General features: G+C 56.3%; 1 protein-coding gene across 7 annotated transcripts in view; it reads right to left on the bottom strand.

The window, feature by feature from the left end:
* Positions 1-358: 358 nt before the first annotated feature.
* Positions 359-12,061, bottom strand: part of ARID3A (AT-rich interaction domain 3A) — a 30,938-nt gene continuing 19,235 nt past the window's right edge. For all 7 annotated transcript variants that reach the window (XM_084795541.1, XM_084795539.1, XM_084795540.1 and 4 more), the window contains exons 4-9: positions 8,562-8,634; positions 6,370-6,553; positions 5,789-6,036; positions 4,532-4,828; positions 3,798-3,896; positions 359-3,679 (exon numbers count right to left, since the gene is read on the bottom strand). In XM_084795541.1, coding sequence (XP_084651667.1) covers positions 3,483-3,679; positions 3,798-3,896; positions 4,532-4,828; positions 5,789-6,036; positions 6,370-6,553; positions 8,562-8,634 — 1,098 coding nt within the window. In that variant the 3' untranslated portion in view covers positions 359-3,482. The remainder of the gene's footprint in view (positions 3,680-3,797; positions 3,897-4,531; positions 4,829-5,788; positions 6,037-6,369; positions 6,554-8,561; positions 8,635-12,061) is intronic.

The raw sequence follows: 12,061 nt of genomic DNA, 5'->3' as shown, positions 1-12,061 counted from the left end.
AACCAACTTCCAGAAGCCGTGATCGACACTCGCGGCAACACCCTGCACCCAACACACACCGTACAGACATGGAAACAGAGCCCAGAGAGGCAGACCCTCCCCCACAGGCCATGAGCTCACGTCTCCCCAGTGTGTGTCCCATGGGGTCCCCTCCACACACCCGGGAGGCTCTCCTGCACCCACCAAAACCAAAACCCAAAAACCACTATGGAGCAGCTCTTTCACAGAAGTGTCTCAGCTCTTTAATCACACGGATTTACAGGGTTACAATCGAGTTAAATATTTCTGAGGTTTAAATACAATCCACAACAAGGTCATAAAATGTAAACTTTCAGGTTTTTTTTTTTTAAATTTCAAAAAAAAAAAAAATCACACCTTTTTTTCCCGGTTGTCTGAGTTTTCCTGTTAATAGTTGAATTTTCCTGAATGTTCCGCACAGCTGTGACCATCGCAGGCTACAGGCCACAGCCTAGGTGGGAACTGACCCTGAGGCCAGACCAGAGGTAGAAAAGAGTTTTTCCTTTTATTTATTTTTTTGAAAATTTTTTTATTTTTAAAAATTCTTTTTTTTTTCATTTTACCTGAGTTCCTGTGCGACCCCCACATTGTCGGACAAGCCCCTCCTAACCTAAGAAACTGAAATTTTCACTTTCCTCACAAAACAGCTCAGCTCACACTTACTTACTCAGAAGAAAAAAATAAAATCCACAAAAGCCGAAATCATGTGGGGGTGGGAAAAAAATGAAGTGTATAAAAATGCTAAAAAAGGAAAAAACAAAACAAAACAACAACCCACAGACTATACAGATGTTTAACTCTCAGAAAACACTAACCCAGCTGTCCTCAAGCCCATTCCCGCCGACCCACTCACTGCAGCCGGACAGACAGACAGACACACAGCCCGGTGGCCAACAGAAGGGCTACCAGGAAGGTTCTAAAAGCAGCCTGCGCCTGCCCTTCCACCCTCTTTGCCCTGAGTCTGGGGTCTCGCCTGGCCCACGCCAAGCCCTGAGGTGCCAGGTGGAGAGAGACCGAGTCCAGCCCTGTCCCCACTCCAATCTGCATAATGAGTGTCAACTGAACCCAATGCCAAGGGCTGGATGGGGCAACTGAGGCACAGATAGGGTCATAGAGGGCCACCGAGTGTGTCCAGCAGAGGACATCCCCCTTTACAATCACAGAGCTGTGGTGGGCAAGGTCCCCTGAGTTAGGATCCGGTGGTGCTTTCCGGCCACTCACAGAGCCCCAGATACAAGTGGGCACCAGGACACCAAGTCCCCACTGGGGTTAAGCAGGTGACCACACAGAAATGGGTGGCCTGGGCGCATTTCTTTTTCTTTTTCTTTCTTTCTTTTCTTTTTTTTTCTTTTTCTTTTTTTTTTTTTTTTTGCTTTTTGGCATCAAAAGACCTGAGGTAGAAAGAGATGTGCCTTGGATGTGCCCACCAAGGCGACCCCCTCAGAGACATCCCCCCCGGCGTCCCGGGACACAGAAGGCTGGCCGCTGTCTCCCTGAGCCAGTTCCCCATAGAGGCCGACTTTGGACAGACTTACCAGAAGGGCAGACAAGGACCCCCCTCAAAACCCGTGACCAGGAATGATTGTGCGGCTAAGACAGTCGCCCCAAGATGGGGCAGGTAGAAGCTTCCAGAAGGAAGAGTTGAGGTCCCCCCCCCAACCTCCAAGCCAGGCAACACCCTCCTCCTGGGAGGATAGAGAGGGGGCACACTGACAACCCTGAGACAGAGGACCAGAGAGGGTCAGATCCCACAGCCTACACCGGGAAGAGGAGCAGGAGGGACTGACAGACAAGCTGCTTGCAGCTCCCAGCACCTACTGCAGTGCTAGCCCAGGAAAGCCCACACTGCCCCCTTGGGGAAGGTGACCAAGGCCGAAGCCAGGACTAGTCCTCCAACCCAGCACATTTCTGCAAGGTGGCTCCAGCCAAAATGAAATGCAAGTTCGTTCTCTCGTTCTCTCTCTCTCTCTCTCTCTCTCTCTCTCTCTCTCTCTCTCTCTCTCTCTCTCTCAAAGACAGAGTCTCACTGTGTAGCCTTGGGATTTGCAATATAGACCAGGCTAGCCTACTCACAGAGTACTGGGATTAAAAGAAGTATGCGCCACCACCTTGTCTTATTTTGCTTGAGACAGAGTCTCAGGGAGCCCAGGCTGGCCTCAACCTGCATATGAAGCCAAGGACAGCCCTGAACTCTGAACTCTCTCTCTTGATCCTCCTAGGACTTGGGATGACAGGCGTGTGCCAGGATGCCCAGTTTGGCTGGACCATGGGACGGCGACGCCAGACCTCTGGCTGACGTACTGTGACATTCAGGTACTGCCCCAGCAAGGGGACTGACAAAGACAGGAAGAGAGATGGGGACACAAGAGGCATCGGGCGTGACTCAGCCCAGATCCTTGCCCTCGGCTAGGCCCGCTGCGCTGGTCTTGTCTCCCCTGAAGGAGCCCACCCAGGCAAAGAGAATCCAGCACCTTCATCCCTGAGATGCACGAGGCCACTGCATTCCATGTGCTGCTCCCCTACCCGTTTCTAGAACATTCCATGTCCTGGGTAAACAATCCAGGTCCCTGAATGAAGGAGCCAGTGGGCAGGGCCCAGCCTGACAGAAGTGTGGACAGTGCTGAGAGCCTGCATTGCCTGGCTGAGTGGCTCCCAGGACAGTGCAGAGGCTGTGGGGTGGCAGGGGTGGGGACTCTAGCTGGTATTTTGCTTCTTTTTTTTTCTTTTAAGTCTGTTTCCCTGAATGAACACAAATATATAGATATACAGATAGGCTCTCCCTAAAATCCCCACCCTCAAGAATAAAATAGAATATTTACAAAATCGGAAACCCCAAAACCTTAAAAAACAAGTCGCGTCTGAACGTTGAGCTCTCATTTTTTAAAAAAAGGAAAAAAATTCATAGCTTCTGAGGAGAATGAAAGAAAACAGCAATCCTGGTTCCAGTTGGTTGCTTTGCCCAGAAGGAACCATGGTTAAGGACTGAGGAAGAAAAAAGAAGAAGAAGAAGAAGAAGAAGAAGAAGAAGAAGAAGAAGAAGAAGAAGAAGAAAAGAAAGAAAGAAAGAAAGAAAGAAAAAAAGAAAGAAAGAAATGAGAACACACAGTGCCAGGATTGATGAGGTAAATGCTGGAACTGGGCTGGTCAAGCCGAACCCCCCATGGAGGCCTCTGGGAAGGTTGCCTTGGTGGCCCTTGTCAAACCCACTTCTCGGAGTCTCCGAACCTGAGAGATTCAAGTGTCCTTCGCTTTGCCCTGATATTTATTCATCTGTTTGTATCTATCTATCTATCTCTATATATATGCATATATATTTTTTTTTCTTTCTCTCCTTTTTGGCATCAGTGTGGCTCCTTGGGAATCTGCCTGGCCCGCTGGGATTCTATGGATGTCCCAGGTCCCCTGGTGGCTGTGTGGTCCCCGTGGCAGGCATGGCGGGCGGCAGCAATGTGTCTTGGCTTCCTTTAAGGCAAGGAGTTATTTGAGGTAGAAGATGTGGGGGGCGCAGTCACCCCGGCTAGCCCCACCTGGCTGCCACTGCTGGTGCCGCCGCTGGCTCCTGTCCGGTTACCCACTGCGTTGCTGGTACCCATGCTGCTGATGGCACCTTTGCTGGGGGCGGAGGGTGGCGTGGGGGGCGGCGGCTGAGCAAACAGCACCCCTGGGAGAGAGAGAGACAAAGGGAGGAACATGTCACAGAGCTGGGCAAATGGGTGGGCCCAGGCTGCCGGGTCCTGCAGGCCCTGGCAGCAGAGCCACGGGCCAGGCTGTGACCTCACCTGTGTACACGATGCCGTTCATCTCCACTGACATGCTAATACTGTTGCTGCCGTTGGCACTGGTCGCACTCCCGGCTGAGTTCTGGCTGCTCTCGGAGGCTGTGGGGGGTAAGAGATCCACCATCCAGGTCGGAGGTAACCCTGGGAGTGGCCTGCCTCCCACCTGCCTCCTCTAGAAGGACTTCTCAACCCTTTTTGTAGGGTTATTTCTTTCATTCATTCATTCATTCATTCACCCTCTTGTTTTGGTTTGGTTTTTCGAGACAGGGTCTCTCTGTGTAGCCCTGGCTGTCGTGGACTCACTTTGTAGACCAGGCTGGCCTCGAACTCACAGCGATCCACCTGCCTCTGCCTCCCGAGTGCTGGGATTAAAGGCGTGCGCCACCACGCCCGGCTTTCCTTCACCCTCTTATCATTCATTTATTTATTATTATGACCAGGTGCCACTACGTAGCTCAGGCTAGCCTCGACCTCCTCCTGGGATAACAGGTATGCAGCAGCGCCAAGCACCCCATGTGAAACAGATCCCCATCAACGCGAGAACATGTGGAGTCCCAACTAGACGGACTCGGTTTTTCACATACTATCCCCGAAGGCCTCTCTTGTGGTGGTGTGATCGTGGTGCGATCGAGTTACCCGCCCTTTTCAGACTCAGGCGGGCACCCGTCCTGACACACACACACACACACACACACACACACAGAGAACGCGGTGGCGTTGCGAACCCTCGGTACCTTGGCTGTTGATCCGGATGCTCATCGGCAGCTGGGCCGTCATGGCCAGGAAGTTTTGCTGCAGAGCTCGATGCATGAAGCGCTGCTGCTCATCAGCAACCAGAGCCATCTTCTTCTCGGGAGGCTCCGTAGATTCCAGCTTCTCCCGGAGTTGCTCCAGGGCTGCCGCCTGGGCCGCGACTGCCGCCTGGGCCGCCGCTGCTTGAACAGCAGCCGCCTGGGCGGCCACAACAGGATGGCCGGCCAAAGACACAGGCAGGCGGCCTGCCACAGCCATGGGCATGGCTGACTCTTCCTCTGCAGACGGGAGAAGAGCAGGTGATCAGGGGGGGAGACCCGGGGGGGGAGTCGACTTTGCCACCACCAAGGTGAGAGGTGAGCAGACATCTACACCCCCTGCACCCCAGATTTGTTTTTGAGAGTCTCATGTAGTCTAGGTTGACTTTGAACTCCTGATGCACTGCTCAAGTACCAGGATGAGAGATGACGTGGTGTTGGGGTGGCACCTAGGGCTCTGGCTGCACGCCCCGAACTACCACCGCAGCGGACAAGAGGGCTGACATTGACCGGACTGGGGGTGTCCACAGAATCGGGGACACCCTGAGAACGTGCGGGCCTGGGCTGTGAGCTTGCTGGGGGCATCATACACAGGACGCCTCCCAACACCTTTACAGAAGTCAGGCAGCTTCCCACCTCTGATTCACAAGCCAGGCTCAGAAAAGATTAATGAGTTGCTCAGGGGTACCCCAGCGTTAGACTCAGTGTGGTTCAAGGGTCAACGTGTCATGACCGACACTGCACATGTCTGCTGGGTCTGGTATGTGCCAAAGGTCTCCAGCGCTTAGAAGGAAACAGAAGCGACAAGTTAGCAATGTTTGCCACGCACAAGACGCGGGTGCTATGATTGATTAGTGATGCCAGGTTTAGAAAGGGGTACAGTGCTCGGTTAATAATGTCTGCCCTACTGCAGACATAAAAAAAAAAAAAAACTCAATTAGTAATGTCTGCTGCAGGCAGAAGATAGATAAATCATGCACATCATATCTGAGGCATATTTGTTTTGGCAAAGAACTGGGGAATGAAGATTGGTGATGTCTTTCTGCTGCATGGGGGAGGGGGTTTAGAGAGCAGGGATTGACTAGTAATGTCTGCCTTGGGCACCGCCACTAACGAAAGGGAGAATTCTTTTACACTAATGGATTTATCATGGTTACAGGGAGAAAAAAAGGGATAACCTCTTCCCCTCACATGATTCACCTTTCTTAATCTTGGGCGCCGGGGTGATGGAGCTGCCATTGGTGCTGGTGGCGAGGCCCAAAGAAGTCACTGGTAGCTTGGGCGAGGATAGCATGCTGTGGGCTCCGCTGGGTGAGTAGGCAAAGAGTGAGCCCCCGAAGCTCTGGCGCCTGCCCTCGCGACGGTTGCTGTCGATGGCAGCCTGGAGCTCGTTGGGGCTGCTCAGGCCTCGCCTCTCACACTCATAGGGGTAAAGATACTTCATGTACCTGTGGGCAGGGGAAGGGGATGGCACTGGAGGCAAAACCAGGGCAGCACCACAAGCTCAGGGAAGGGACGCACACTATCTCAAGAGACAGACGGAGGCCTATCTGAGGAGGAAGGTGGTAGGCTATCTCAGAACACAGGTGAGGAGCTGTCTTAGGTCAGAAGTGGCGGGCTGTCTCAAGAGGGAGGTGGCGGGCTATCTGAGGAGGAGCGAGCTATCTCAGGGAGAGGTGGTGGTCTATTTTAGGAAGCCCGTGAGCTATCTGAAGGGGAGGTGGCGGGCTATCTCTAGAGGCGGGGCAGCTCCGCCCCCCACCCCCCACCCCCGCACTCACTGAGTCCGCAGCGTGAAGGCGGCGCTGGTGATGGAGGTGGGCAGGTTCAGCCCCTTGGTGATCTCCCGCCACAGCTTCTTGTTGATGACCTCCACCAGGCCGCCCTTCTCTGTCACCAGCACGTACAGCATGAACAGGTCGAGGACCTGCTTGGCCATGATGGGGATGCGGTTCACTGGCGTGCCTGGGGGACATCAGGGAGGGGCTGCTTGAGGGTGGGTGCCTGCTGTAGCTGGCGGGGCTTAGGCAGGGGGCGCCTGGCACCGGGGCCACCGCTGCTGCCGCACACTCATCCTGGGCAGCCCTCACGTTGCACGCATGTGCACGCTGGGCCTTACAGGGTGAGGAGTGCCACCCCTCCCCTCCCCCACTCCACACCAGGACTGTCCGTGTGGCAGTCGCATAGGTTAACTCCCCCTAACCCTTCCTGGAGCAGCGGGTCCCTGCTTGCCTCAGTTTCCCCAAGAGAAGCACACGCTCATTGGCAAAACAGACAGCAGCCCCCCCCCCCAGGGAGTTAGAAGGGAGAGGCCAGCGGCCATGCTGGGGACACACAGGAGTCTCCAGGGTGCTGGGCATTCCCACTCCACGTCTCCAACAACAGTAGCTGGCCAAAACAACCACAAAGCATCCCCAGAGGCCTCCCTGCCTCCGCCCTCCCCAGAGTGGCAGGCTCCAGTGGGGACAGGGCGGGCTCAGCTAATGGGAGTGGCAGTTTAAGAAGCAGGAGCCACCTGGTGACACCTCCACCAGCCCCCCTCTGCCCCGGCCCCCTGTTCATCCCTCTACACCTCACCTCCCAGAACCTCTAACCCCAAACCTGCTACACACAGGGCCCTGTACCCTTCATAGGTGCCCCACGCCCAGCTCAGAGCTGGGTCTCACACTTGTGCCAGCTGGCTTAGGAAGGGCCCTCACAACCCAGCCTGGCACACAGCAGGTGTCCAACAGAGAGGCCTGGAGCCTGACAGGCCTCAACCCCAGCGACAGATCCGCTGACCAGTCCAGTGTGTCTCCTGCTGGGGAAGCTGAGGCCCTGGGGCCTGACTTGACAGGGGACTCCACAGACCCAGCAAGCAGGCACTGGAAGACACTTTCCCTACGCTTAGCCACGGCTAGCTAGCAAACACTCCCAGGTCAGGGGGACCCCGCGATGGCCACGTAGAGGTGGATCTCAAACCCACTGCCCTGTTCAATGGCAGCTCAGCCCTAGTGGGAAACCAGGAGGTCGGCAGGCCAGTCTGGTAGAGGAGGAAGTTTATATAAAGTCTGGGAGCGAGATGAAGGGCGGGATGAGGAAGGTGGCAGGGGCACAGGCAAGGCATCTCCCCCATTTCCTGTCTCCAGAGAATTCTGAGAGAAGCCTGTTTCAAGGTCTCTGCTTTCTGCTGCGAGGGAGCAGGGGTCATCTCTCCCTCCCAAAGAAGGGACCGGTGGGCAAGTAGGTGGTTCTCTGACAGGGCGAGAGATGGCGGTTTGAATTCCAGCTCCTAATTTCCAGAGGCCTCAGAACAAAGTGCCGGAGCAGGCAGGGACATGGGGTTCTGAGGAATGTGAAGGAGTTGGTTGGCTTGACATGGTGAGGGAGGCCAGGTCAGATGCAGGCTTTCACAGCCCTTCGTGCTCAGTTGCTACGCTGTAGCATTGAGGTGCCCGACTTGCTGACCCGTGATGGTGGGGGGTGGCGCTAGGAGGGTCAGCGCCGGCCTAGAGGCAGCTGGAGGTGTGTGTGTGTGGGGGGGGGTAGGCCAGGTGGGGCAGCGCGATAACCCTGGGACACGGGAGGGCAGCAGGGCTGGACCCGAGGAGGCCTGCAGGCTCCACCCTGACACGGAGGGGTTAATTTCAGAGGCCACAGTAACCCCTTCTCGGTAGCCTTCCGGTGGGTGGGCAAGCCTGAAGGCCTGTGTTTACAGAAGCCAGGGGCCCTGGCCCAGGCTGGCCTCGGGTCCCCTCCTCCGCCCCTTCCTGCTGCTCTGACTGAGGCCTCGAACCTCTGTGGACCTTCAGCTTCCTCCCTGAAAACACGGGCATTGTAATGACCCAGTCCCTGCTGGTCCCCTCCCCGAGGAGAGGGAGTTCTGGGGGGGGTCCCCAGTCCACAGCCACGGAGTTTGGGGGCCCTCCCCCACTCACAAGAGACTGAACTGTCTGGTCCCCCCCCTCCCTCCCACCCTGTGAGGCGCGCTCACCCCGCTTCTGCATGAAGCTGAAAAGGTCATCCAGAAACTCCTTCCTCTTGGGGTCCGCGTCCAGTTCATAAAGCTGTGGACAGAATGGGGATGGGTCAGCGGGTGGGAGGCACGCGGCCCCCCCCACACCATGACAGGGTGGGCAGTGGTAGGGTGGGGTGGGCAGCAGCAACAGGAACTCAGCCAACCCCACACACCCCAAGCCGCAGACAATGCTGAGCACCCCCCCCCCACACACACACACACACACGCACACACATCCAGGGGTCACTAACCAGTGCCCCCAGGAAGGGTTAGGAGCTCTGGGAAACTGAGGCACAGTGACAAGGAGAGTTGTCCAACTCCTGAGCGCCCTGGGGGCTGGGGGGTCTCCTTTCTCATCTGCGTGTAGAGTGACTAAGTGACCTTCTGCTCATCCAGGCTGTAGTGGCTGGTGGTGGCGGGGTGATCTTAGGGACTGCTGTGTCCTGGGTGCCTCTGGGTACTGGGACTCACTGACCCAGCAGGGGGAAGTGGGGCGGAGATAATTAACATGCTCAGCTGAATACCAGGCTCCAAATTAACCTCCAGGAATGCAGCCGGCTGGACTGTGGGGGGCCTTGAAACCACCAATTACACCTAGGTCTGCATAATCCATCATTTAGTGCCCAAAAGCCTGGTGGGAACCTCAGAGTGGGCAGCTGGGGCCATTCCTAGGGCACCTTTCCAACAGGCCCTGCCCTCGACTCAGTTTCCCCATCTTGTTCAGCGGAGATCATGGACGGGGTAGACGCCATCCTAGAAAGGAGCCCAGAGCCCAGGCCTCTGCTGGGTGGCCCGGCTGTCAGCTGCCCAGCTGCCCAGCTCTGTGTGCGCCCGCCCCAGCCCGGGGCCAGCCTGCACCAGACTGGCCGGCCCACATTCCTAAGTCCAGGGAGGCCCACTCTCCCTCTCCAGGCTGCCTGAGGGGTGCGGGGCCTAGCAGGTAGCAGGGGCCGCCCAGCAGGGCGCCTCTGGGTGCCACACTCAAGCACCAGGGCCAGCTGGGACCTCTGCATCTTCCCAAGGAGGCTCTGCCTTCACTGCAGAGGGTGTGGGTCCCCCACACCTATGCATCACGCTGCACTTTGATTTCCTCCAGGAGCTACCTGAGGGGGGGGCACATGGGACATGGGACCAGGGGTGTGGCCACAGCCCCAGATACTGGAGAGTCTGTAAGGACCTTCCCCTGGGAGGTCGGGGATGCCCTGTGCACACCCCAGAAGCTCATCCTAACTGCCATGGCCAAAACTTTTTCCTGGACACAGGATTCACAGGCTCAGCCCCTCCACAGCCCCCGTTAGAGCCCTCCTTCCTCAGTTTCCCTGTCCTCACTGAAAAGAACCAGACAAGCCGCTGGGTATGGTGACACATGCTTTTGATCCCAGCACTCAGGAGGCAGAGGCAGGAGGATCGATGTGAGTTCGAGGCCAGCCTGGTCCACAGAGCGACTCCAGGACAGTCAAGGCTACACAGAGAGACCCTGTCTCGAAAAACCAGAAGAAAAAAAGAAGAAAAGCAAAAGACAAAAAGTGCATGGCCGTTTGAGGGTGCGGCTAAGTGGGCAGAACACTCATCCAGCACGTGCAAGGCTATGGTACCACCCCCCAGCACCCCACAAACGAAGGAGGTGAACGGTGGTTGCACACCTGTCCTTCCGCCGCACTCAGGAAGGGGAGGAGAAATGGTCGGGGTCGGGAGTTCAAAGCCAGCCCGGGCTACATGAGACCCTGTCTCAAAACAACAACCGCCACCCCAAACAAACAGTTCTATCTCAAACCTCAAAGCATTGGTGGTGCCTCTGGGGAAACTGAGGCCCGGCTCAGCGAGTAGCTGCCTCACTAGGGAAGGCACCGCGCATGCCCATTCCCGTAGGAAGGACCAGACGGTGGCAGCGCCCGGTCAGATGCCTACAGGGGACAGGACGTCAATTCAAAGCCATAACCGGGGACCCACAGGGATCCCCCGGCTGCCTGTGGGGGAAGGGCCAACAACAAAGACAGGCTGTAAAAGCCCAGGCTTTAATGGAGCTCTGGCCCTCCTTCCGGCTGGCCTCTGGGAGGGTGTGTACCACCCTGGAGAGCTGGCTCTGGGCGACAGTGTCCAGGCTCCTCTAGTCACAGGCCCAGCACTGGGACAGGTTTTGGGTCTGTTTCTCTTGTCTGGAATCAGACAGGGTGCACGACAGGCGTCTAAATAAATGCCCATTCGATATGCATGGTTTCTTGGACCTTGCAGTGGGTGCTCACTCCCTGTGGCACGGTCCTAGCCTCCTCCTACCCTCTTGGCTTCATCTGCAAGCTGGAAGCGTGACCTGGGACAGAGGCATACAGCAGGCACTTACTAAGTGTACACAGCCATTCCTCGCCTTCCCTACGCAAGCCATCCAAACAGTTCCTTCTCAGGAGGGGGAGCCTGTCTCCTGGTTCACACCGTCGCCTGCTCCAACCAGGAAGAACTTTTTTTGTTTGTCTGTGGGGTTTTTGTTTTTCCTTTACAGGAACCTTTCTCTCGGCTGCCTTTTTGGGGGTTTTGTTTTGAGACAGGGTCTAACCTGGAACTCCTGCCAAATAGCCTTGCGTCTACTTCCTGAGAGCTGGGATGACAGGCCCTGGCCATCACCACGCCTTCTAGACCTGGCTGGCCCTGGGGCCCAGCTGCCCACAGTCACATCCCATCTGCAGGTTTCTGTTCTGACCACACCTGGGAGGCCAGGGCTGTTCCCACAGGGGCCCAGGGCGGTGTCCTCAGAGCCAAGGGGCCCTGGCTGTCCCCAGCCGTTAAAAAAAGACTGCTCTGTGTGTGTGTGTGTGTGTGTGTGTGTGTGTGTGTGTGTGTGTATACGTACACGTGTATGGGGGGCCCCTGAGGAAACCTTTGTCCCCGAGGCTGTGGCAGCCCAGGCCCCCTGCCGGCTCCCCAGGGCTCCAAAGTCCACAGGGCCCCACCTGGGACAGGCGCCAGGCAGGGTGGACCCCAGGAACGAAGCTGGTTTAGTAGGGGCTTGGCCTGGCCCCAGCCTGGACACTCCCTACAGTCACTCCGTTTGTGGCACAGACAGGCACACTGGAGGCTAGGTTTGACTCCCAGCTTAGCCCCCCTGGCAGATGGGACTGCTTTGGTTTTTTTGTTTTGTTTTTCTTTTTTTTTTCTTTCTTTTTTTTTTTTTGAGGTAGGGCTCTTGTAGCCCAGGATGGCCCCACTTGAAGCAATCCTATGGCCTCACTCCTCACCCCCTTGGTGCTGCCCCACAGGTGGCAGCTGCCCCACCTACCCAACTGTGGAGGCGTTTGAAAAGCACACTGGCACCTGCTGTGGGAACTCAGGCTGCTTTCCTCTTTAGTGATCAGAAAATGTGGATCAGATTTGACTCAGCAGCCCCCACTCCCAGGTGAGAGGGGGAACCCAGAAAAGCCATCTGGGGACACAGGGAGCCTGGGGACTCTCTGCTACTTTGGCAAGAGTGAATGAATGAATCTGCA

The sequence above is a fragment of the Acomys minous genome, assembly GCF_964271855.1.
Source record: "Acomys minous genome assembly, chromosome: 9".
NCBI classification, from domain to species: domain Eukaryota; kingdom Metazoa; phylum Chordata; class Mammalia; order Rodentia; family Muridae; genus Acomys; species Acomys minous.
The sequence above is the reverse complement of the archived record's forward strand: the minus strand, read 5'-3'. Positions and strand labels throughout refer to the sequence as shown.